The sequence below is a fragment of the Microcebus murinus genome, chromosome 5 (genome assembly GCF_040939455.1).
Source record: "Microcebus murinus isolate Inina chromosome 5, M.murinus_Inina_mat1.0, whole genome shotgun sequence".
Classification (NCBI taxonomy): Eukaryota; Metazoa; Chordata; class Mammalia; order Primates; family Cheirogaleidae; genus Microcebus; species Microcebus murinus.
In genome coordinates, this window is record NC_134108.1 from 12,051,695 (window position 1) to 12,079,193 (window position 27,499).

The following is a 27,499-nucleotide window of genomic DNA, read 5'->3' on the forward strand; positions in this document are numbered from 1 at the left end:
TTTTAGGTGGGCATTAACCCCTTAACGTCTCTCGTGTAACTACTGCTATTATTCTTGAAAGGAGCTGGGTAACTGCAACGATGTGCTTGCCAGCCTCATGATTTTAATTTGTTCAACTTATTCTTGGTGAATGATATTCTTAGACTAATACTTGCATATTAGTCTCACTGTTTCTTTGGCCATATCTTAAACCTTCTAAGCATCAGATGAATTTTTAAAAATAAGACAGACACATGCTCCCCTTCTCCCCCTTTTTTCAGTAAGTTTACATAAATCTTAGTGGAAAACTCAACTCCCAGGAGGTAAACAATTAGGAGTTGCCTTTCAATGTGTCACATAAATCAGTTTAATACCTTAACTACCTCTTCATGTAATTGTTGCAGGTCTTTTCAGGATGAGTCGGAGGAGGATATCATGTAAAGATCTGGGACACGCTGACTGCCAAGGATGGCTGTATAAGAAAAAGGAAAAGGGAAGTTTCCTAAGCAACAAATGGAAAAAGTTCTGGGTGGTGCTGAAGGGGTCGTCTCTGTACTGGTATAGCAATCAAATGGTGAGTAGCTTTCTTCCCCCTGTTCCCAGCCTCTTTAACAAAGGGTGCAGTGAAGATCACAGCTCGGGTGATCCTCATGGGAAAGTTAATTTTGATTTCTGGGACTTGGAACAGAGCTAAACACATAAGTTATAGAAACCGTTTCTGGTCCAGTAGATATGTAGGTTATTCTAATGTATTTTACGGGGTAGAAAACCATCCTGCTCGACTACTATTTGGCTGGGGAGGAAGGAGGCGTCGAAAGAGATTTCCTTGCTGAAAGAGGCTTTGAGGTTCTGTTAATGTTACTGTTCCGAGAGATTCTAGTAGTTTCAGGATTTATGTGGACATCACTTAATATGGGAACTTTACCTTGTTAAGATCTCTCTACTAAAAAGGGAATCAGCTTTACAGCTTATCAAAGATCTCAGTTGATTCGGTTCAATGAAGCTATTTCCGTTCCTCCTCTTTTACTGTCTTCTCCGTCCTTTCCTCTGACTCTGTGTATTAGGGGGGTTGATTTGGAATCACTCACCTGGGTGCTGGCTTTGTGTTGGAGGCTGTTGTCTCTTTTTTCCTTGGTGTGTTCAGGGATGGCATTAAACTACTCATGCTCGGGCAACACTTGGTAAGATAGTTGCCTAGTTTACCTTGTACTAGGCAGTACACTGGTGTGGTCTGCTTCGCAGGCTAGTTTCCTGTGGAAAACAGCTGGAAATAAAGTTGTTGATAGAAGGTGTGCTGGTCTTTCATGGCCTGAAACATATTGAAAACCATGATGTTGAATAGGGAATGAGTAAAGACTTTTCCAAGGAGGAACCCTCACCACTAATCCCAGTGGAGTTGACTGTTGGTCTCAGGACAGCTTGAGTTTCTTTGTGGTATAGTGAAGATCAGCAATGGATATCCTTAATCAATTAAGGGAAAAGTACTTAGGAATGGCTTATAGGCCAGAAAAATTCTTTTTCGGTGACACTCATCTTTTGAAACGACTTGTTCATGCCCACCACTCAAGCAACAGGGCTGTAACACCTGCAACTTTATAAATACAAAGTAAGTGCTGCACCGTGTTTGTAGACCAAAGTTTTAGATGATAAGTTTACAACCACTGGCCACTCATCAAAAATCTGTGTTACCCACATGCCCCTAGGCACTGGCACCTATCTGTTAAAGACTTGCTTAAACTGTACTGGAATCCAATTTCAGAGCCTAGGAACAAGCACACTCATCTGTCTGCCTCTCTGCTCCTCCTGTTCCCAAGCTTAATGCTTTAGCTTCACACCATTTTTGTACCTAAGCAAAATGTACCAAACATGGTACAAAGCTCCTCATGGAGTTCCATAAAAATATATTTTTTGTAAGAATTTGGTGAGTTTTAACAACTTTATCAAAGTTTTAGGGGATTCTCAAGAAAGTCACGTGGCAAAGTGTGCAGTTGCCCACTCTCTTCTTTTTTCTCTCTTTTCTTATTCCCACCTGGGGTATGTTCATTCTTCATCTCACCTAATATGAATACTTTTACCCAAATTAAGGCAACCTGGGCTGTGGTCTCGCCTTCTCTTATAAGGAGTTGTCCTAAACAAATACAGCTTCCTTCTTAAGAGGAATTAAGGTTAATAAAAATTTCTCTTTCTTGGTTAGGATTATTTTAGGCCCTTGCTTTTGGCTAGTTGTGGCAAATGATAAGTTCTGGGTGCTGCCTCTGTCTTCACAGAATCTAAAGCAAGTCCTTCTGAACCTCACATGCTACATATTGGGTTCCATCAGCTTATTTGGCTTTTGCATCTCTTAGAGGAGCAATGAATTACCTATTTTAGGTGTTAGGGACCTCATGCTTCCACAGGTGGCAGACTAGATATAGAGGAAAAGGATAGAGCTTTAAAACATTACTCAAGCACTCTGTCCTGAATTGCTTTCATGCCAACACTGACAGCAGGATTCAGGTTGCAAGTCATGCACCTGAACATAGTTAGATTAGCAACATCCAGTGGAGAATAAACTTGCTGTTATCTCAGGGGACTATAGGATTAAGTTAATGGTATGTAACAGAAGGACCTTCCATAGAGGAATTTATTCTCTCCCTCTCTCCCTCTTTTTCTCTCTCTCTCACACACACACATATAACCTGACATCTTAATTATATGTTTGTTGTGACAGGAAAAAGGTTACTCACTGAACACTTAATTAGCATGTTCCTGTTATCTGTGTGAATATCAACTGCGAAATAAGGGCCAAGCACATACCCTCAAGCTAAGATGATTTATTTACTTTCTGCCACTCAAAGAATTCAGATTCATTATTCATGCTCCCAAAGCACCTAAGCTTAATGAGCAGAGACTTCTCATTCTACCTTCCGTATTCCTTAATCTTGAGGAAACACAAGCCCTGTCACTGACACTTTCTTATGTAGCCTGATATGAAAGGCAACAGAGCCAATAGCATCTTAGTAAGAGCCCCCTCTTACTCAGTGTCTACGCTATGCCAAGGGATAGACGATTCCAGGTACCTTTCGTACCTACTCCTTTTTTACTCCTCAAAAACACCCTCAGAGGTAGTAATTGTCTCTGTGTTTTGAAAGTTGGGAAGACTGAGATTATGAGAAACTGTGCAAATTGTTCCAAGTCACACATGTAGTGAATGGAAGAAAACAGATTCACGGTCGAGCACCTGTGACTCCTGAGCCCGTGATTGTTGCGACATGCACCCCCCCACCCCTCGACTCCATCTGGGGACCAGGGCACATGACACAATTGAGACCACCCTGCGTTCTGCCTTTAACAGGGTTCTGAGAGAACAGCTCTAGAAATAAAATCTAGGCCATTCTCCTTTGAAATCACAAGCGATCTCCTTGGATCCCTGTGCTTGTTTCGACTATTCCCTGGCACTGCCTGAGGAAGCCACCCTCCCTTCCCCTCTCTCCTGGTTTTGCTGTTGCTGTTGTTGTTATCTAGTAGTTGATGCGTGACGTACCTTCTTTTTTACCACACGTTGCTGCTTCAAACAGCCCTACCCAATATCCGTTGAGAAAGGTCAAGTCCACGGACTCATCTGCCATTTTTCACACCACACTTTATGTGCTTAGAATGTGACGCATCACAACCGATTGCATGCCAAGTCCCGCAAAACCATATGCAAGTTTAACAGCCACAAAAACCCAGGCTGTGTAAAATCCTGGATTTCAAATCTATAATCTTGTTTTCTCTTGCTCTTCTGAGTAGGGGCAAGTTCATTTCCTGGCTCAAGGGAGTCTCCGTAAGAGGTACCTTTTGTACTTGCCCACACTCCCCACCCCAACCCAAGCTTCAGGGATGGAACTTCTAATTCCTTTCGTGGTCTGGGCTGGGTCCCCTGATCCTTTACACGTACTGTTTCTGTGCTCAGAAAGCTCTGTCTCCACCCACTGAGATCTTTCTCCCAACCAATCCCATCAATCTTATTCCTCTTCATAGATCAAATTTTAGTTTAAATAACCTTCTTCGAGGTGGCCTCGCCTTATCCTCTGACCTAAATTTGGCCACTTCTGCTCCCTGAGCAGACTATACTTTTCTCATTATCGTACTTAGCCTCTTTATTGGTACCTATAATCTCTACAGGGCAAGATCACAGGTGTGTCTTCAGCACCTTACTCAGCGTCTGACATTTGATAGACACTCAATTAACTGTGGTTGGTTTCGTGAATAAATGGGAATTAGGAGTCAGCATTATATTGCCCATGGGAATTTTGAGATGTGGGATCGTGAATAAGGACTGGTTTTGACAGAAAATAACCTTCCAGTAAAGGATTTCCACCTCTATTCTTAAAAACAAATGTGGGAGAAAGAGCCATTTGAGGTTTGTTAGAGAGGCCCCATGACCCCAAATGCATCCTGCACAGCTGCTCCCATTTTGCTAACATGTTATTAGGACTTTTGAGGAGTAGAGGGTGGGGGGCGGGCATTCTAGTCTGGGGACTCATGTGAACAAAGGGATGAGAGTATACATGCGCTGTGCCAACCTACTGTGTTAGGCATTATATTGAATTTTCATAATAACCGAGCAAGATAGATTTTATTATTCTCATTTTTCGAGTGAGTTTACTGAAGCTCAGGGAATTTAAGTAACTTGTTCAAAGCCTCATAAAAAGTAAATGGCAGAGCTGGGATTTAAAAGCAGGATTCTCCAACACCAAAACCAAGCTTTTCCCCCTGGGCTGCCTGGCTTCTCCATCTAGAGGTGACCCAGGGCCAATAAATGAGGGCCTCAGACACACAGTTCCGGAATGTGGATTCCATCCAGCAGGCAGTAGGGAGCCACTGCATGTTCTTCAGCCAGAGGATCTAATGAAATTGGCATGTGAAAAATATTAACCTAGCAGCAATAAATAGGATGTATAGGAGGATGGGAGATCTTCCAGAAAGCCCGTTAGGAGATGGTGGGAAAATGCAGGCATTCAGACATGGACTTCTGGACTAGAGTGCTAACAGTGAGAATTTGGAACACACTACACTAATATAATAAGAAAGGGCAAGGTACAAAGAGTGCTTGGATACAGTACACAAAAAGTTTGAGGCTAAAATAAGAATGATTTGAGAAACTGGGGAGACTAGGAAAATACTATGAAAATTGAGGGACCAAGAATTTGTAACAGACAAATGGGGAATTTCATTTTGATTCATTGTCATTTACTTTTTTGGTTTATTTTGGTTTTGTGCATTATTAATTTGTATAAATTTACTAGAAACGTGTGTTTTTTAGTTCTCATTTATGGTGCCATTTGTGCAGATGCTGTAGCATCCACAGTTCAAGTAAGCTTTGGGGCATCCTCTAGAAAAAGTGAATCAGCCAACTATTTCATAGAAACTTTAGGCAAACTGATAAGGTCCTTAGGTTAATATGTGGTTGCATACTTATTATGCAGACTTCAGTTCTTTGAGAATCCAATCTGCTTGTGCAAATGTGATCACATTTTTCCTTGACTGTCTGAATGGTTCCACTTGTCTGAGGAGTCATGTTATCTACATCATAATGTTTTCTGTCTTTAGCTGCATATACACTTCATGTGAAATTTATAAAAGCTTAGATTTGGAAGATGTTTGTATTGAAATCAGTTTTTTGAGACTCTCTATAGCAAAGATCAAGCAGTTTTTAGACTGAGCAGAATTTACCCTTATAGAAAATGTTACTTGAAAATCATGAGATGGCTTTTCACTTCTCTTTTCATGAGATGACTGTTCTGAAAGTCGCAGTAAATATAGAGTGCCTTTAATTCAGCTTAAGAAAGATAAAGAATGGGTTAATTCTCTCCTTGGGAAAGAGACATTAACTCTTCTGTACCTTTCGTCAGAAAACATCTGGTAGCCTATGTTTTGGGAAAATGTCTGAATGAGTTCACCATCGATTGGAAAAAATTCTGTAAGAATTCATGATACTTTAATCATAGCTTATTATCTATATTTTTCTTTTTCCCACAACCATGTAAGCACCTTAGCACTTGTTCTTTACTTGCCTGATTTGAACTGCATCTCTGGATCCTAGAAGTAGAAGGTACAGAGTAGGTATCAGTATTTTTTGAGGGGATTCGTCATTATATTACTTATCAATTAGAAAGCAGTGTTGAGCACCTGATATGTTCTCAGAGTTCTACCCAAACGAGAAGTACGAGCTTATGATTTATTTGCATTCCACATTCATTGTCTTTGGGATGCACTCAGAGCCAACAACCAGCCTCTGAGTGTATCCCAAACAAAATATCAATGTTTCAAAATGTTTCTTCAGTGCAGACAATTCAAACCGATTATTGAAATCGATGAACTTTTTGTTAATCTGTGTTTCTAAACTTTGTGTTAGAAAGGAGAATGAAGTGAAATATTTATGTCTAAACAGACAAATATGATGTTTTAGCAGCTGTAAGTGACCAGTGTACACCAAGATGATGACTTACGGATCAAAGGGGAAAAAATGTTTGACTATCATTTGGAAACCTGAACACAGGAATGATTGATGACTTTTTTGAATTCTGTTACTTTTGACAATAATAATTTCATATATGTGGAAAAGATTTTTAAAATGGATGTTTGGTTTAATTTATTTATTGACTATGATACTATCATTGTGTCTTAATATTTATTTTCCTTTTACATTCCTGAATGTATGTTTTGGTTTTTTTTGGTTTTTTTTTTTTTTTTTTTTTGAGATGGGGTCTCATCTGTTACCCAGGCTGGAGTGCTGTGGCACAATCATAGCTCACTGTGGCCTCAAACTCCTGGGCTCATGCGATCCTCCTGACTCAGCCTTCCAAGTAACTGGGACTACAGGTGCATGCCACCACTCCCAGCTAGATTCCTGAGTATATTTCTAAAATAATGGTTTCCATGCCATAACTTTATGGTCAGGTCATCTGTAGTTAGCAATAACTTCTTGTTGCTAACTCCATGTAATGTGGGAATGATTGCTTATGTTAGCAATATTGTTTTCTTTTCAATTCTTTCCAAACTTTTCAAAATTAATTGTGAAACATCAAGAGCTATGGAATGCTTGGTTTCTTTTGTCTTGTTCTCAGGACATAGTGATATGCTTGGGCATTGTTGATTTGGAAGAGGATGCCAGAGTTAGTGACATAGGTGGTGTGTATTAGAGGGTAGTCCTCTTAGCTCACATCAGTGAAATACCCACTCGGGAGACACAGCCCTATTCTCTTTTCTCTGGTGGACAGTGCATAGTAGTTTTGTTTGGTTTTCCACTACTTCTGTCTGTTTCAATTAATTAATTAATTATTTTTGTAGAATACATTGTCCTGCTTCTTGGAAATTTAAAGTAACTAAAAACAAGACTTCGGAAGATTATACAATAGCATATGCTCATTATTGCAAACATTAGAAACTATATGTAAGCTAAATTAAAAAGAAGAAGGACAGTAAATAGGCAGAAGGAAATACATGAGTTAAGATCATATGTGATTCTACCACCATGGCATGATCACTGTAACCATCTGACTTTATATGTTTCCACACATTTATTTGTGTGTTTTCCCAAAATAAAATGATACTATGCATGATGTTACTTGATTTTCTCACTGAGCAGCATATTATAAATATATTTCCATGTCAATACATGTATATCCACAACATCATTTGTAATGACTGTAAGAACTATATAGGGATAAACCATAGTTTTTCAATCCATAGAATTTAAAATCAGAAATGCCTTTTATTCTAAAATCCTTTAAAATAGCTAATAGGAGGTAGAATACACAAGCACACATGGTAACTTAAATATAAAATCATATATATTTAATTTATATGTGCATAAATGTATGTAAATATCAATATATGTATGCAAATATATTCACATGCATGTGTATAAATATGTGTGTATATGTATATAATTTAGTCATTCTTTTAAGCAGGCAGGGAGGCAGATTTTGCCAGCATGCTAGAGGGACAAATGGTGCCTGGATCCTAGTCCTGTACCTTCTTATAGAGCCATGAACCTCTAAGTCCATGATGTAACTCTCTGTGCATCCATTTTCCTACAAGTACACTTTGACTAAGAATGCTATCTCTACATAATTCGAAGCTACTTTGAGAAGATCAAATGCAGCTAAAAGCAATATTAAAAAGTCAAGGCATACACACAAAGAAAAGCAACTTTATGTGTGCTTTAGAAGAAATGTGCTTTCATAAGTTGTGAGTTTAGGATGCAGAAGAATTGTGCTGTGGGTTTTCAGACACCAGAGATGGTTTCTGTTGGCCACTGTGGCTTATCCTGTGCTGGAGATTCTAAAAATATACCGACTGACCTTGTTTCAAGGATGATTTCAAGCCACAAGACAGGAGAATGGACTAAAAGACACTGGTGTTCGTTAATACTGTCATTTCTACCTCGGGGGAAGAGTCCAGGTAACACGTCAGTCCGTGGTAAGCCTGTGAGCACTTTTCCCAAGCAATAGAGTGAGAAGTGACCCGTGGGATAAGCTGAACTTTTGGTTAGACTAGAGGATTTTCCTGAGAAGTCTTTATCTGAAGACTTACCATCCCTCTGAAGCAAGCTCTTTTAAGGGACAGGGCCCAGCTGCCTCTATAGACAAGCTAACTGATAAAACTCATCTGTCACTGTGCTGCTGTGTTTAATCTTCCACAAAGCTTGCTTCAAGAACATTTCAAAAGGAAGCCATGCAGTGGAAGTTTTTTTTTTTAAAATGAATATTTTTTAAGGAGTCAGAATTTAGGGAGATATGTTGGAAACAATGTCTTTAAATAAGACACAAGGACATGGCATGCTATAGTAGAAGAGATCCCTGGGTTCAGAATAGGAAGACAGATTCTACCCTGGTGCTGCAGCCACGTAACAGCCTATAAGGCAAACCACAGGTCCTCTCGAGGCCTCCTGTCCCTTATCTGGTAAACAGAAAAGTGAAGAGATGGCTGTCACCTGTGAATGAGATGGTGTTCATTAACAGCACATTAACCGCTGATAGTTTCACACTTTGAATCTTATAAAACTTACTGTAGCTAATGCATTTTCATCATTTACTGACAAATAATGATTTCAGAGTAGTAGCTTTAAAATTTTGTTCAATTCTAACAAAAGTTTAATTGTGATGAAATAAACAAAACATAGAGTTCACCATGTTAACCAATTTTAAGTGTACGGCTCAGTGGCATTAAGTACATTCCCGTTGTCGTGCAACCATCACCACCAGGCATCTCCAGAGCTCTTTTAACCTTTCAAATCTGAGACTCTGTACCTTTCAAACAATAACCTTCCATACCTTCCCCCTCAGTCCCTGGCAACCTCCATTCTACTTTTTGTCTCTGTGAATTTGACTACTCTAGGTCCCTGATATGAGTATAATCATACAGTATTTGTCCTTTCATGACTGGCTTGTTTCTAGCATAATATCTTTGAGGTTCATCCATGTTGTAGCAGGTGTCAGAATTTCCTTCCTTTTTAAGACTGGCTAACATTCCATTATATGTGGATACCATGTTTTGTGTAAGCATTCATATTTGCTGATGGCCCCTTGCGATGCTTCCACCTTTTGGCTGTTGTGAATAATGCTGCTATGAACGTGGGCATAAAAATATCTCTTTGAGACTCTGCTTTCAATTCTTTTGGGTTTATACCCAGAGGTGGAATTGCTGGATCACATGGTAACTCTATTTTAAATTTTTTGAGAACCAAACTATTTTCCACAGTGGCTGGCTGCACTATTTGACATTCCCACTTAACAGTACATAAGGGTTCCAGTTTCCCCACATCCTCACCGGTAGTTGTTATTTTCTCCTTTGTTTTTGTTTTTGTAATGGGCATTCTAATAGGCATAAGGTGCGATCTCCTTATGGCTTTGATTTGCCTTTCCGTAATGACTAGTGACTGACATTGAGTGTCTTTCTGTGTGTTTATTGGCCATTTGTATATCTCCTTGGGAGAACTGTCTTTTGTCCAATTTTGAATTGGATTTGTTGTTGTTGTTGAGTAGTATCTTAAAAATATTCATGAAACTCATGAATAGAGCTTTAAGAGATTTGAAAGTTCCTGAAGTATTTAAAGACTTAATATACAGCATGTGAAAGCAAGATTATGTATTATACCCACTGTGATTTTAAAAGAATTAACCTTATTTGTATTACTCCTAAATCTCTAATATGGAAAGGGAAGATACCTGATTTAAAATTTTTATAAACGTTGTACCTTTATTTATTCTTCCTAGACTCCTACAATTACCATGGATGGTAGGTACTCTTTATTAGATAGGAAGAGATATATTTATTCTTTAATAGTGAGATTTAATCAAATTTCTTCCAATCCATTTTAAACCTTTCCTTCCTCTATTCATTGCTTTCTTTGTTTTTTTTTGCTATACTGCCGAAGAGACCAGCCCATCTACATGAAAACCATAGCATCTCTGGGGGTTTTGAGGCTTCTAAAACAGCAGGGCAGAGCTGAGGCTGGACGGGGCAGACCGTGAGCAGCCTCTCGTGTGAAGGCTTGTGTGCTGTGCTGAGGATTTTGCACCACAGAGAATAACACGAAATTCCTCTAAATTGTGAGGTTTCCATCTTAATTGTTTTTGAAAATGACATTTCCGAAGGTAATGACTATCTTTGTATTTTGGAATACCTGAAAGTTCATTAGTAACTTCATTTTTCATAAAATATAATTCCTTAGGGCGAGAACAGAAGAACGTAGGGAAGGTGGCTGGCTAGGATGTCAGCCTCTCTTGGTCACCACCTAAGCAGGCCATAATGTGCTTGTGAGGTGGTCATATCCTTGGGTGGCTTTTAGCAGGAAATAATAAAGAGGGACTATGTGCTGAGCAGCTGGGCTGTTCATGGGGACCAGTGCCCTGTTTTCTGCAGGGCAATAGCATGTCGGTTTAGGTTTCTGAGAAGCAGATCTCGAGAAGAGGATTTGGCTGTCATCAGCTTATTTGGGAAGTGATCCAGGAAATACCTGGGAAGGGAGTAGGTAGGGAAGTGAGAGAGGGTGGAAAGTTAGCTAGTAAAACTCTCCTTAGCAAGGAAAGTGTGGCTCTGGGTGACCAAAGCTTAATCCTGCTGGGGACTCTGTGAGAGCCTGTGAAAAACACGTACCCTTGAGTTCTCATGCCAAGGGGCAAGGGAGCTGGGTACTTCCATCCGAGTCCCATCAGTTGCTGGTTGAGAGCTCATCCTGGGGACAGTGATCCCTGAGCACCTCTGCTCAGGTGGCAGAGTGGAATAGGGCAGCTGGAGGAGGCTTCCTGCAAAGATGCAGGTGCTGGCAGTAGGAAGTCTGGCTCGTGTACCCTGGGAGGTCAGGACCAGGACCTGTGGTGGCATCACCAGGAGTGTCCACCATCAGTGTCTCCTTACCCCAGTGGCCCTTTTCTCTCCCCCAGTGGGAGCTTCAGTATCCTCAGAACCATCACAATTAACATGATAACATTTTTGTCTACTTTTATAATTAATGCCAAGAGTATCTGGGTTCTATAGGAAATTGGGCCTTTCCATTTATTACCCCAAACATTTACCAGACATTGTCTATGTAGAATATCTAATTTCTAGGCATTTGTAAGGAGAAAGTCTCTCTGGGTTAAAGTCTAATTGTATTCATAGGGTAATAGTAGATAAACTCAAATGCAACAATATTTTAATAAATATATACCCCAAATAATGTGTGACGAATATAGCAAGCTTGCTAATATTATTGCTCTCCAAAGAATTTAAATTTTTTTTTCCCCAACCACTAATCTGATGCAAATAAAACCAGGGAGAGTTGAGACACAGAAATAGCCCTTCCTATTCAGAGGACTACTAGCTGACAAGGATTGGTCAAAAAGCTTTATTTTAAATTGATATTTCTTTCTGGGTTATTCCTTTTCTTTTTGTTTCTTTTCCTGATTTCCTAGGCATTAGCAGTAATAAAATCTTAAATTTTTTATAGCTTTAACAATTTTACAGTTTTACATACATCTTTTGTTAATTCTATGTAACCTTGAGAAGCTGGTTATTTTTGCTTTTTCACTGTGAAGACACTGACTCAGAGAGGTTAAGTGCTCTGCCTAAGATAACACAGTGAAGAGGCTTGCATCAGGATATTCTGATTGCAAATCCGGGATTCATCTTCCATGCGGTGCATGCACGGCAGACTCTCTTTGCCTCCTATGTCAGCTCCCTGGGCTTATTTCAGCCATGCAGAAGTTCTCAGTCTGATGATTCCAATTGCTTAACTGATTGCTGAGTCTTGGCCTGAGTTCTGTGGCTTCATTAATATCACATGAAGTTCCCACATTATAATGCCAGTCTACTTTGGTGTTCTATGGTAGGTAGAGAACTGATCAGTTTCATAAAGTCCAGCATTCAGGATGGGATTAATTTTTCTCTAAAGGCTATGATAATAGTACTACCTCTCTGGCATAAATGTTCGATAAACGTTAGCGCATATTAGATGCTACTCAAAATAATTATATTTCTTTAAAAAATTTCAGCCATTATCATTGCCAGACATGCTTCTTATATCTACAAAAAAAATAATAATAATCTTTTTTTTTGCTTTCAGAGCAGCGCTTGTTAGGGCCTGATGCTGATCAGTGGGGCTCTCCGTAATTCTTGCAGGAGATAGATTGCCTTGGTGTGCTAATCGTCATATTTCCTTTTCTGAAAGGAAGAGAGAGATGAGTTGCAGTGTCGTGGGCTCTGTCGTATGGAGAAAAGGAGGGAAGCTTTAGATCCTGTGCAAGTTTGGGGGAGGGGAGTAGAGAAAAACTACCCAAACTATTTAAAAATGATAATAACAATGTCACTACTAAAAGTCTTTAGACTGTATGGCACAGACTATGCATAATCAAAATCCTCTGCCCTGAGGTCTCTTAGAGTATTTGTGTGGCATTATACCACCATGTCTAATTCAATGAAGTTTAGTTGCTTTTATTTGCTTTTAATTTGGGGGGTTGCCTTTTTTGTTTTTGATTTTTTTTAAGAAATATCAATCATGTAAGTTGATCCTCCAGATGGATATCAGTCATTTGTGACCTTAAGGGTGTTTTGATTTGGATTAGGTAGGAGAATGTGGATTTGCAGCAATAAGTGGTTGAGAAGCAAGAAAGCATTTTTCAGGCATGTTGTTGAAGGCGTGAATATTCTACTACATTTTTCTATATTTCAAATGGATCTTTCTAGCATCAAAAATGACTTTGAAATGTCATCTACTGAGAGCTCAATCAATTCCCTCTGTGGTTCTTTAGGTGCCTTGTGGATATCAACTAGGTGAGGCTGAAATGATAATTTGAGTGTGATGTCATGATTCTCAAAGTCAGTGAACCTGTCATTGTATTATCCAATTAACAGGTCTGTAACGGCTGCATGTTATTCAAATGATTCGCATATATCATCCTGCTCAGCAATGACCATTACTAACTGGGGAAAATGTTCATCCGAAATTTCCTTTTGAAGAAGAAATGTTTTGAAAATGATAGCTTTTTTTGAAATGCTTGGATTTTTTTGCCACTTATATATAGGCTAGTTTTACCTTGCAAAGAAATATTCAAGCCATTTTGATTTGACATGTCACCACACAGAAATGCTGCATTCCTATGGAAATCTTCATTCAATAATTGACATTGCTGATTCTGTTCCTCATAAAATTTAACTATCTGTTCTTACAGAGATAAAATCTTGGCTAACACCTGTCTCTGCAGTAGCCAACACACTTTAGAATGATATGGCAAATCCACACTGAATACCTCCTTGTTCAACTTTAGCATGTTATGAAATTGACAATGTCATGTTTCATTTGCATGAATATAGTTAACAGTACTTATAAGTTGTTCAAAGTGTCACTTAAAATAGTAGCTTTAGAAAAGAGATTTTGCTAATGCAAGATATTAATACAATGAAAAGAAATGAGAGCATCTAAATCTGTTTTTTTTTTTTTAATCTGTGCAACAAACGCTTCATTTTTTCCTGTCATGGAAGGTGCACCATCTGTACATACGCTGACTACATTTACCAAATTTGGTCCAACTTCATGACATTTATCTTGAAAGTTGTTGAAGGTATTTATTCCCAATGTTCTGTTTGCAAGAGTGCCCAATGTGAGTAACTCTTCATAGCAAAGAAAATTTTATGACCCAAATGAAATATAAAACCTGCACTGAGTCAGTAGTATCAGTTGATTCATCCAAAGTGATTGAATAATATATATTTTCCTTTTGAAGTATTGCATGGAGTTGTTCTGTTAAGTTGGAGGCTAATTCATGCTGCTGATCAGTTATGGTTCTCCTTGAAAGAGGCAGTTGTTTTACTTTGAAATGTTATCAGTTTCTAAGCATCCTACAACTTTGACAATGCATTCTTTCACAATTTCTACATCACTGAATGGCTTCCCCTCCCCGCTGGCCCAGCCCCCAGCATATGAGCTACTTTATAAATTGCTTCTGTGGCATTATTTCTAGGTCCTTTTGCTGCTTGAAAGAATTGCCTTTGCTTTTGCTTTTCATTTTTAAATTTCTGCAATACAACCTTTTGGGCCTCTCCCTCTCATTTAAAATATCTGTGGTCATTATAAGTGTTGTAATGCTGATGAGCATTGAATTTCTTTAATGTTGATATTGTAGTATCACAAAACAAGCAAATCATTTTATCTTTAGCAGAAACAATATAATATTGCAATTCCCAATCCTCATTAAAAAAATCTGTTTTCTTCCTTCAGCGTTCTCCTGGTCTTTTTTGACCTGATGGGCTGTTAAGCAGACAGAACTAAAAAATACTCTCGAGCTGTGCAACTATTCACAAATTCCGCTTCAAACAGAAGCACAGTGCACATTGTCAAAAGCTGATAACAGACTGGTGTACTTAACCTCATGAACTCTCACCAACCAGCCTCAGGTGTAGTGGTGCCAGTCAGGTCTCGGAAGTTAGAACTAAATCATGAGCGTGGCAGCTGTCGATTTAGCCCTTATGGCTTACTAGTGTTCTAACTGTGATGGTCAATCTCTCACTAAAACTTATTTTATTCTTTAATATTTTAAATACATTCATTTTAAAAATAAAATAAAAATATAAAAGACAAACAAAAATGTGTTAATAAAAATAAAAGGATTTGTTCTATAAAATTTGTGTTCAATCAAAAGGCCACACTTAAGGACCTAGAAGGCCACTGTTTCCCCACTACTGTCCTAGAGATTACTCTATATGTATGTCATTTTTCAAAGTTATTCATTGTGTGTGGATACCATAGTTTGTTCAACTCTCCCCTGGTGATCGATAGAAATTCGCATTCTTTACAATCCTTGGAAAATACAAATAGTGCTGCAATGCACATGTCATTACACATAGTCTCCAAGGTATATATAGGACAGATCCCAGGTGTGGAATTTCTGGGTCACGGGTAAATGCATTTTTGCTAGTTACTGCCCAATTTCCTTCCACTGGGTTCCATTTTGCATTACCACCAGCAGTGTATGAGAATGACTATTTCTCTGTGGAACTAGAACTTTAACAAGTAATTTTATCTTACCCTTTCTTCAATCTCAGTTTACTTTTAGCTTGTATTTTAGAGAATATAATTCAAATTTCTCTAGTGGTCACAAGTCTGTGTGTACCATGAAAATTTAGTGACCACTGTTCCAAGGTGATATGACAATGAGCAACTCAGCTCTGTTTAGAATTTGTGTTTTCAATGTGCTGGGGATTTCAGGGCAGGGTCGAGAAAACAAAAGATATATCTGGAGATATGGAGAGTTTTGCAGCTTCTCCTGATTCTGATATTCATTGGGTAACCTCTCTTAAATTTACTTAAAGTAATTTTAAGAATTTCAAATCCATATTCACTTATAAACACAAAAGTATATTACAAAGAAATCTTTATTTTTTTAAAACTATTTTTTTCTTGAACTTAAGACTATATTTATTTTAAGACCTATAATTTATTTAATAACAGGCTTAGGGGAAAAATGTTACAATGAAAATATACATAGATTCTAAGGTGCCTTTTGATTTCAGAATTATTGAAGTGTAAAACAATCAGGTTTTTAAAATCAAGGAAGTATGGTTTCATTGAAAACAGATAATTATACTTTTTATTTTTAATCTTGAAATACATAATAATTCACATGTTACTGTTCATTCATTTGTGGTTTGGTTTTCTTTGACCTACCTAGCCTCTGGAATATATGTCACTATAATTTCTCCAGGTCTTAAGAAGTCATTTTCAAAACCAAAAAAAAAAAAGTCATTTTTTTCTATTTTGCAAGGAACTTGTCATATGAAAAAGTCAAAAATGGTATGTTGCTTCCAAATTTAAGACTAGATTTGGTAAGACAAATTTGCACAGTGACCAAAGTATGGTTTGAGACCTCTGGCAAGAGAATAAGGTTTTCATTACATTAGGATGCAGAGAGAAATTTGCAGGTACCGATACTGAACTTTTAGGAAACTTTTTAGAAAGTTAGGAACCACTGAAGAGGAAGGTTATCATTCAAGAAAGCTATTTTAGTTAAGTAATAGGCAACAAGAGATCTGAGAGGGGTAGGAGGAGGAAGAGAAGAAAATTGTCATTCCCTCAGGATTTGCCCTCTGTGATTGTCATTTTTGAGGCATGTTTTGCAAGTCAAATAAGCAAGGACCATTTTTCACACAGTTATCTGTGATTTTTGAATACAGATCAAATGTCTTTAGAACAATTGAAAAAAGGCTCTGCTTATAAAGAGAAGATTTAATGGGGAAACATTGGGGTGTCTTCACTAAAATTTATTTGGGTTCCAATTTGAAGGGATCTCAGCTATTTTAGTTATGCAGAAAAGGAATGTGCCACAGTGAAGATTTGCAACTTATCTTTTACATTGATTCATTAGGAAAACATATATATATATATATATATATATATATATATATATATATATGTTGCACTTTTGTTGACTGATTTTTGTATTGTCATCACTCAAGATGGGCTTCTTGTACTGAAAATAAATTGTCTAGAGATTAATTATGACATGAATTGGGAGCCAATTCTAATTCAGCTTCATGGAAGTATTGTTTTTACTTTGTTTTAATTTTTGTTTGTTTTTGGTTGAATTGGGGGCAGGATATTAGAAAAGATGAAATTGTGGAATTGATCATGGCTTGATCATAAAGGGCCTTTTGTCCTCTGCTAAGGCACTTAGACCTAACCCAAAGGCAAACGGGAACCATGCAGGGTTTTCATTAGACAAGCATCATGAAGAACGTTCATGATGCAAAGATTTGCTGTGATTGTGACATTAAATTGGAATTAGCAGGAAAACAGTTCAGGAGACTTTTGCAGTAATTCAAGAAAAAGTTAGTGGTAAGTGGAAGGAGGTGATAGGTAGCGGTGGATTGAAGACCTGTGGCAGTGCAGCAAGGAAGCCACTTTGTTTATCCATGTGAGTGCTGAGAAGGGAATGGAGGAGTCAGGAATGTCTCCCAGATTTCCTGTTTTGGCAACTGGATAGAAACCGATATTGCTCATTGAAGTAGGGAACACAGGAAAAAGAGGAGCAGGCATTTTATGGTGTAAGATGGGGAGTTCGGTTTTGGGTTCGTCACTCTTGGGGAGCCCATGAAATAATACCCATGTGAGTAGGTACACTAGACAGTCGGAAATCTGGGACAGAAGCTCCAGGGTTGAATCCCAGTTTGAGGAATAGATTTTGGATTTGTGCGTGCAGTGATGATACATGAAACCATGGGAGTGTGTGTGATCAGCCGTAAAGAGTATTATTAATAGAATGAGAGGTGAATAGTCTGTGGTGGGCAGAACTCTGGAGAACCCTGACATTCAAGAAAAGGGAGAAGAAGACCCCTGCAAGAAAGCAATGAGTAGCTAGAGGAGAAAGGGAGCAGCTCTAATATTTTGTTAAAAAAGCCAAAACAAGAAGGCATCTCAAGAGGGAGGGGGTGGGCTGGTAGAGTTCAATTAAGTAAGGACTGAAAAGGGTAGAGAGGATTTAGCAGCGCGGAAGTCAGTGGAGTTCACAGTTATATACAGTTTTTCTGGAGTAGTGGGTATAGATGTGAATAGGAGGAGAAAGTAGAACAAATGGTAAGTTTAAGTGATTTTTTTCTAAATCAATTATGGGAATTTATACAATACATAAAAATACCTTAGCCTAATAGTTGTTTTTTAAATTGAGATGAAAGTCATATAAGATTACCTATTTTAAAGTGAACAATTCATGGTGTTTAGAACATTCACAATGTTGTGCAACCACCTCTTCCATCTAGTTCCAGAACATTTTCATCACACTGAAAGGAAACCCAATACTCATTAAGCAGTGGCTCCCGCCTCTCCCTTCCCTCCAGCCCCAGCAACTACCAATCTGTGTTCTGTGGATTTCTTCTTCTGGATATTTTACATAAATTGAATAATATGTGACCTTTTGTGTCTGCTTTCTTTCACGTACCATGTTTTCAAGGTTCATCCATGTAGCATGTACCAGTACTTCATTTTCATGGTTGAATAATATTTCATTGTAGCTATATGCCCTAATTTGTTCATCCATTCATCTGTTGATGGGAATTTGGGCTATTTCTACCTTTTTTGGTTGTTGTGAATAGTGCTCTGTGAATATGCATGTATATGTTTGAGTACGTTTTTCAATTTCTTTGGGTATATAGGTTGAGCATCCTTAAATGGAAAATTGGAAATCCCAAATGTTCCAAAATTTGAAACTTTCTGGACACCAACAGGATGCTCAAAGTTCATGCTCAAAGTAAATGCTCATCAGAGCATTTTTGATGTTTGGATTTGGGATGCTCAATCAGTATATATACGCAAATATTCTGAAATCTGAAAAAATCCAAAGTCGTAAACACTTCTAGTCCCAAGCATTTCAGATAAGAGATACTCAACTTTTACATTAAGAAGTGGAATTGATGGAACCTAACATAGTTTTTCAAAACTATGCTTTTCTGTAATACTAATTGAGAATCCACAGGAAGCATTTTTTTTTTTTTTTTTTTTTTTTGAGACAGTGTCTCTGTCACCCAGGCTAGAGTGTAGTGGCATGATCATGATTCACTGCAGCATTGAACTCCTGGGCTTAAGTGATCCTCCTGCCTCAGCCTTCTGAGTATCTGGGACTACAGATGTAAGATACTGTTCTGGCTAATTTTTAAACTTTTTTTGGAGACAGAGTTCTTGCTATGTTGCCCACGCTGGTCTCAAACTCCTGGACTCAAGCGATCCCCCTGCTTTAGACTCCCAAAGTGCTGGGATTATAGGCGTGAGGCATGGTGCCTGGCCAGCATTGTGCATTGTACAAAAAGTTAACTTACACAGTCTGTGTTCTTTGTATACTTTATATTCTCTTTGAGATAGAGTTGGTGAAACTATCATCCAATAATTAAGTAGCCCATCAAAAGATATATATCAACATGTATTTACTCAGTGTATACACATATGCATATATAATTCTTAAAGAAGAAAGTACCCAGTAGAATTGAGTTTTGAGTCTTATAAAAAGAAATCATTTCAGGTAAAGAATTTGGTTAGATTAAAATATGTAGGAAACTGAAGATGGGCATAGGGTTGGATGTCTCATGGTTTATTTTTTTCTGAAGAAAACAATACAAGTTGCACTCTAGTTAGCAATAAGAGAAGGAACAAAATGAAGATGTGAACTAAAAGCACCCATGGTATTAATTTAATAGCTAGCCAACTTTTAAAATTAAGATTGTATTTTCAAAATCAATTTCGACTTATCTCCTGATAACCACTGACTCATTTATGTTTAATCTTGTGGATTGTATTTCTCTACTCACCGACACCAATGTAGATGAAAGGAAATTTGAGTTCTATCTGTAACAAACAATCCAGCTTCCCTGTGGCTCAGTTAAACTTTATTCATAAAATATAAATTAACAAATTCTTAGAGAGATGGGACAATGATTATATTTCCTATAATATTTTTGATGATATAAAGTGACATGTATGTTATGTCTTCAAAAGCATCATTTTCTTCTGCAGTCTTTCCTATGTTGAAAGAACTCCTAGGAATCAGTTATGGGACTGAGATTCTGCAAAGCAGTAGCTCTATGGCTGAATCCCCAAGGCACTGCCTATAGATTTGGGAGAAGAAATAATGTTTGTTGAGTGTCTGTTAAGTGTTTTATTTATCTGACCTCACTTAAGTCATAATGATCAGTAAGTGGTAGATCCATGATGGGAATGGGGTTTGGCTACCTCCAAAGTCAGGGCTCTGTCCCCCACATCAAGAACACTAATTGGGTTTCATTGGCTGAGGATTCCAATGGGTTAGCTGTATTTTCCATAGACGGGAAGTGGGTGGGGGCAGGTCCCATGCCTGCCATTGTTGTCCATCCCTAAGCTCTGTCATGTCAATTCTCATGGAAAGATCTGGGTGCCTTGTCAGGAGAATTTTAATTTATCTCATAAACTGCGTATCTGGGACAAGTCCATAGTTAATTCATACTGATTGAGGGAGGTGTCTTTTGATTCTTCCTCATTTCACTTTTACCATCTCTATTCCATGTATATCATCCAACCAACTAAACTCTAGGATTGATGCACTTATTTGTATTTGTGGTATGTATTTGTTTCAGGCAGAGAAAGCTGATGGATTTGTCAACCTGCCTGATTTCACTGTTGAAAGAGCATCTGAATGCAAGAAAAAACAGTAAGTTGTCTCTCATCCTTCGCAAAACTCTGAGCTGTGATAATATCTCTTCATAATGTTCATCAAGTGATGTGGTGATTTAGAAGTGAGGGAAGGAAACACTCAAATGTCTGAGAGTTTTGAGCATTATGGGTTGGCACCCTAAATAGTAATGGAAACATTTAACCTCTCATTTTCTGGAATTTCATTTTGTGAAGCAGATGGGTTTCAAAACCCCCATGAAGCCTTGGCATGGAATGTTGTTTATGACTGTATCTGTGATGGAATATAAAACAAGCTCCTGTCCAGGACTGGCAAGGAGGTCAGATGTCAATTTTTTGTCCTTGCAAAGAGAAGAACCAATAGTTAGATAAGACTCGCCAGAGTTGCAGATATGATAGCAAGACAGTTTCTCTTTCTTAGCTCAGGGAGCTGTCAGAGCATGCATGGAATTGAATTCTCTGAGATGTCTTAAGCTTGGGGATTATACCTCTATATAGTTTAAATCTGTCCAAAAGATTTGAGAATTGACAGGGACCAAAGAAGTTGCCAGGCCATGGTCCCTGTTTGAGAAAGAGACAGCCTGGAGAGTCTGTGACCTGCCTAGAGCTCATGGGAGAGCTGGCTCTAAACCCAAGTGTCCACACTCCTAGTCGAGTGCTTTTCCCATGATAGCATTGTGTTGTCTTTTGCATATATGTCCTCCTTCACCTTTTTCTTATTATTTCTTCTACCTTTGACATCTTTTCCAGTCTTATCAGAAAGGGGCATTTCCTTATTGTCCTATGTTACTAGTTGCAGCAATTGATTAGTTGTTTTCTTCTAAGAAAATTAATAAACTGGTGTCAGCTTTAAGTCTTTGCCTCTCTGCAGTTGCACATCTCCAGTGACACACAGGCAGTGTTTATCGTTGTGGTTTTTGACTGGTTACTTATAAAAACCCTGGCCTGTGCTACAGGACTTCCGGTCTAAATGGTGAAATGGAAGCACTTTATTGCTTGTTATCTTTAATGTTTTATACTTTTCTTTTCAACTAAAACTGGCCCAGTATTTTTCCTTTACTAACAAAGGGTTCCTTGGATAAGGTTTCTGATGTGTTATTATAGTGTGGAAGTTCCATACCTGATTGTTATCCTATAAATAAAATTCTTATGTATAGTTGGTTGAATTTGAATAAATACTTTGCTTGATGGAGTTGACCTGAATATTTTGAAGTGAAACCTTTATCAGTCTAAATTTTAATTTATTGCATCTTTATAGCAAACCAGTTAGCAAGTGAAAAGGAAAGGATGTGCCTCTATGTTTTCAGTGGACACTATTGAGCAGCTAAGTGTCCTGTTCTAGATGACCTGACATAATAAATTAACCTTCAGCTCCCTATGTGAAGTAGGGACTAGACAATAGGTATTCAATGTGACTAAATCAATTTTTTATAAATTGACAAAGCAGATGAACTTATAATGCCTATATTTGACTTTCAGATCCACTGGTGACTACAAACACTAATTTCTTATATGTTTGTGTCTTTCCCCCTTTTAGTGCTTTTAAGATCAGCCATCCACAGATCAAGACCTTTTATTTTGCAGCTGAGAACACGCAGGAAATGAATGTGTAAGTAGAGGAAATTGGTAAATCCAACTCTCATGGGAATATATTACTTTGGTCAGGTATTGGAATATTAAGCATGTGTTCTTATCAATTATTCTTTTATTTATTTCTGTTACTTTAAGGATTAATTTCTTTAGAAGTTATAAGATCTTCTTGCTTTTTTCTCTACTAGTAGTTGGAAGCATTTTGGAGAACTATGCAGATCAAAATGGCTATTTTAGGAAGAGGTTGTATGATTCTTCTGAGAGAACCCCTGAGTTGAGAAAGAAATAGAAGACATAAGAAAATATGAAAATGAGACTTGCCAGCACAAAGAGAAAGATTTGAAAGGATTACATAACTGATTTCTCAGCTTTCTACATACAGAATCTTGCCACAGCATTTAACATGTGCTCTGTGATTATCGTGATGATTCATGTGTTTATCTCTTCTTGGGGGACCCTCCTGAACATTTTGCAAAATGTCCATGCTCAGAGTGTGTCTAACTTAAAGTTTTAGATGCCTAGCTCCATTTCTGGTTTGCTTTGCTTAAATAAGTGGGCTGTATGTGTGGAATGCTACCAGCCCTACACGGTCCCCTACTGCTTTAGATTCAGATGTGATCACAATGGCTGTTGCTTGAATCAGGCCGAATTTAAGGTGCTGAGCTGAGGCATCAGAAAGCATTCTTTCTAAGCATTAAGTTAGCCCTGTTCTCACAATTCTTAGTGTCTCTTATTACTTTCCCATCAGCAGTTGAAAATGTTTATGGAACACCTACCATGTGCCCATTGCAGCAGAGACTGGGCAATAGCAATTGAAAACCCACACATAGTCACTCTATTCATAGGGTTTATGCTTAGTCTATTTTATTTATTCATAATGATTTTCTTACCTATACGCCCTGTATAATTTTTCTTTGCTCTCTTGCTCTAGAAAATTAAAGCAGCTACCCTTTTGCCCTAGAAACAAAATACAGCTGCTTTTCACCAAATACGCAGACGCACGCACACACACACACACACACACACATACACACACACACACGCACACACACTTCCTACAGGACATCCGGGCAGCAGCCCTGTCCAGCTAGAAGCACTGCCATCTGCCCCCTGCACTCACCTCCCTACCACAGCCCTTCAGATGAGGGCAGAATGACTTTGTTCCAGAAATTTGGGAAGCCCTGTGTTAGAAATAACAAGGCAAGGACTTGACAATTGAGTCTTCCAAACAAGTCATTGATTTGATTGGACAAATAGAGAAATTGTTTCTACCCTCTTTCTGATTTTAGCTTTTGTCCCTTGGCTTTCTTAAAAATCTGAGAAAAATAAGAGCAGGTACTCAAGAAAGGAGGATTCTAAAATCTTCACAGTTCAAGCTCTTGACTTAGCTTTTTAATCTGCATTGGAGGAGCAAGTCCCCGCTGCGTAAGTGGCACGTGGAAGGAATAAGGTCTTGTCCGCTGGTCCTTGGAGCCCTGTGATAGCCAAGCAGTCAGTTAGTCCCGAGGAGACCATTCTGGTCTTTAATGGCGGTGAAGCAGTGCTGCCCGCCACCCCTTCCCTAGTGTCCCCTGCCATCCCTGGCTTTTTCTCTCTAAAAGTGCCTTGTGTCACTGGCTTTCTTCCCCGATCACATCCTTCCCACTCGTCCTGTGGCTGATTCACTCAAAGTAGTCCTCTCTCCAGCAAGAGGTGAGTGAGACCGTGTACCAGAAAAACAATTGTTTCTAAGCATTAGTGCATTTCTCCTCCTACACAATAAAATACATTTTTAAACCAATAAAACCATGAGACCACTCCATGGTCATCTGAATCTACTGTACTTCAGGCACATTCTCTCTCTAAATCACACGGCAGAGTTTATTTAGCTTCCCTTCCTCACTCCTCAGTGTTTGTCTACATTTCCAGTCCATTTAGCTTTGGCTCTGTGTTTTCCCGTTGCAGATGCCTGTCGAATGGCAGAGGTTGCATGGTAGAGTGGCACGAGATTAGCATAGATATGATATATATAACACCCTATCCTGTTGGTGGTTAATCAAAACCTTTCACAGCTATCAAAACCAAGATCTAACTGCCTCTCTATGCTGTGAAGACCAGTTAGTCTTACTTGAAATTCTGTTAGTGGTTATCTTTCCAGCGTACAAACCAGATGTAAATTGAAATTTGAACTTGAGGTATTTTAACCCCGTGTTTTTGGATCTCTCAGTGACCTTTATACTTTAAAAATGCCCATCTGACCACTCATAGGTAAATGGTTCATTTTATCTGTGCCTGAAATGTATCATAACTCATTATATTATAAGATCATCATTGAGTTTTATTATTCCAAAGATGACTTTTTCTAATAGTCAACAGTGAAATTTCTGCCTCATCCCACAAGATAATGCAGAGGATATTTAGAGATTTATTTTGCAATAACACCTGAAGAGCTTCCTTTCTTATTGGTGCAGCTTGTTGGAGGCAGTCCTGGGTATTACCAAGTGAGATGCAGGGGTGTAGGAGAGTGAGGGTTGGCATTTGCAGTGATGAGTCCTGTTTTAGAAGTTCCCCTCCTTGGGTAACTGTGTTTCTGGATGGTGATATTCCTCCCAGGGACGATGAAGGGAAAGGTAATTAAGTTTAATAGAAACTCCACATGTTCTGCAGTGATTCTCAATTTAAAAGTACAGGGGTAAGTAATTAAGGGTAATGAAAGAGTTGGTTTCTAAGCAGAGACGGTGGCTACCTTTTTCAGATAGTGTTTGTGAAAGAAAAACACTCTTGTTTTGTACATTGATTTCTTAACACTTGTTCTCCTCCAAAACACGCATATTCACATCAAGTTAAAATACAACAAACTCCCAGGAAACATCTGTCGTCTTCTTTTATGTAAATATAAGTCCTTTTGTGCATCTATCTATTTAGCCACAAATAGAAGTTTTTCTACTGCCATAATTTTTAAAAAATGTTCTTAGCAAAAAAGGTACTTCAAGCCAGTGTCACTGTGTCCTAGAAATAAAACAAACAAGATTCTAAACAATCACCAGGTTTTCACAAATAACTAATGGTTTCAATGAAAAGGACATGAGTTTTGGGTAAGGGCTGAGAGGAATCTTTTCTTTATTGTCAATACTCTTCCATTTTGCTGTATTTCCATGTTCTGAAATGAAGCTTAGAAATGACCTTTCTTGTTTCAGACACTCTCAATTCTAAACTACTTAAAAAAATTTTTTTTTCCTATTTCACTTTTAGGTGCTTTTTTTTTGGGGGGGGGGATCAGCTTATACAATTAGGAAATCAGATGTAAGCTAAAAATTGTTATGGTATTTAAAAAAGTGAACCAATAAATTTATTGTGTTTTGCCTACTTTTAAATGTTTATTTTAGTTAAGTAATTCATAAAACATATTCTTATAAAAAATATCAACACAGAAGTAGAAAAAAGTGAAAAATTTCTCATACCCCTGCCTTAACTTTCCAATTCAACTAGTCTTTCCAGGGTTAACCACTTTTAACAGTTAGATATGTAGCAATTTTCTCTGTATACCAATTCTTACACATACACAAATATATATTAATAGTTTTTAAAGTACATTAGATCAGACTAAACATATTGTTCTGTACTTGCTCTTTTCCAATTAACAGGATGTTAGGATTTTTCCAGAACCCTCCTCCCCATTATAGCCTTTTGATTAGCTTTGTTGTAACATAGTATTTATTGATAGAATCAATGTTATACGTTATTTATCTATTTTACTATTAATGGACAATTATTGAGACAATTACTATTAATGGACAATTATTGAGACAATTATATTGTCTCAATGGACTTTTTTTTTTTTTTGCCGTTACAAGCCTTGTTGGCAATTAACATTCTTCCATATTTATTTGTATACACTAAAGTGTGTTTGTGTAGGATCAATATTTATAATTGGAATTGTTGGGTGGAGGGGATAGATGTTTATATTTTGAATAATATTATCATATTGCCTGCTCAAAATCAGCTGTGTCAATTTTCACAGTCAACAAAGGGTAAGCATGTTCATTTTTTCATTTTCTCTTAAAACTAGAAATCAATATTTTTAATTTTTTCTACGCAGTGTTGAAAATATTTTTCTGTGTTTGAATATTCATTCCCTAAAATACTATCGAGACTGAGAATTATTTTCATATATTGTTTAGCCATTTGCATTTTTCTTATAATTTTTTGTCCCTTTATTCTGTCTATTATTCAATTGAGACTTGATAAATATCTCTGGGTTCCTATGGCATAATCTGGGCTTTTTATTGGTCCAATTTTAAGCGGCCACTAGATAGCTTGTGTTTATTGTGATGCTGAAGGGAAATGCTTAAAGGAGGCTAGAGCTCATCTTCCATCTTTAGAAGCTCCTATTCTGTTTATTTTTAAAAATCAAATTTATTATAAATTTCCTGTTAAAAAATAAGGGATATGGCAAGACCATGGCAGATTGAGGATTGGATAAGGGTTCCTAATCAGTTGGCAATTGTAAACATGGGAATGTGAGATATTTTTGTCCTGGTGTAAGTGTGCAGACTGAATTGTTCATGAGGTATTACAGGACTAGAATAGATAAAAAGTATAAATGAACTGATAAATGTATAGCATTATTATTATAATTTTGTCAGTATTGGTTGACTTAGGCCACTGTTGAATGCTCTGGTTTCTCAAAAAAATGAATATAATACAATATGGAGTACTTTAAAGAATACAGAAAACTGGAAAGAAGTGGGAAATAAATCATCTAGATTTTCACTGTCTCAAAATAATGTTTTCTGTGTAACTGTAAGATTATATAGTTAGAAATATATGAAATAGACATACTTTGTGTTCTATCTTTTAAAAATTTGTGTTTTAAAATATGTTCCTAACTAAACCCTTGAGAAGGAACTACAGTAATCTGAAATCATAAGCCAAGTTTGAGTTTCTTAAGGCATGTCTAGTTCTATTTTTGTTGTTGATGTTTAATTGGAATTCATTGTCAATAAAATGATAAATAGGGCATTATTGATTTTAACCTTATGTAAAATTCTTCAAGGAATTGAAATTTCCTTTAGTTTAGGAATATCTATCAAATTCTCACCAGATAATTTACTGACTGATGTAAAAATATTCCTGGGTTTTAACTTTTTCCTAAAACAGACATTAAGAACTATAGAGATAACACCCAGTAACTTTAATGGCCGAGTTACTAAATACAATGATAAAAGATTTGATGGTTGCTAAAGATTTCAAATGCACAATTACAGAAGAAGATATATGTGTTTGTATATTTAGAAT

General features: G+C 37.6%; 1 protein-coding gene across 4 annotated transcripts in view; it reads left to right on the top strand.

Annotated features, from left to right (window-relative positions):
• The window catches only part of IPCEF1 (interaction protein for cytohesin exchange factors 1), a 170,432-nt gene that overhangs the window by 95,562 nt on the left and 47,371 nt on the right, over window positions 1-27,499 (top strand). For all 4 annotated transcript variants that reach the window (XM_020287278.2, XM_020287279.2, XM_076002851.1 and 1 more), the window contains 3 exons: window positions 384-553; window positions 20,578-20,651; window positions 22,170-22,241. In XM_020287278.2, the coding sequence (XP_020142867.1) occupies window positions 384-553; window positions 20,578-20,651; window positions 22,170-22,241 (316 nt within the window). The remainder of the gene's footprint in view (window positions 1-383; window positions 554-20,577; window positions 20,652-22,169; window positions 22,242-27,499) is intronic.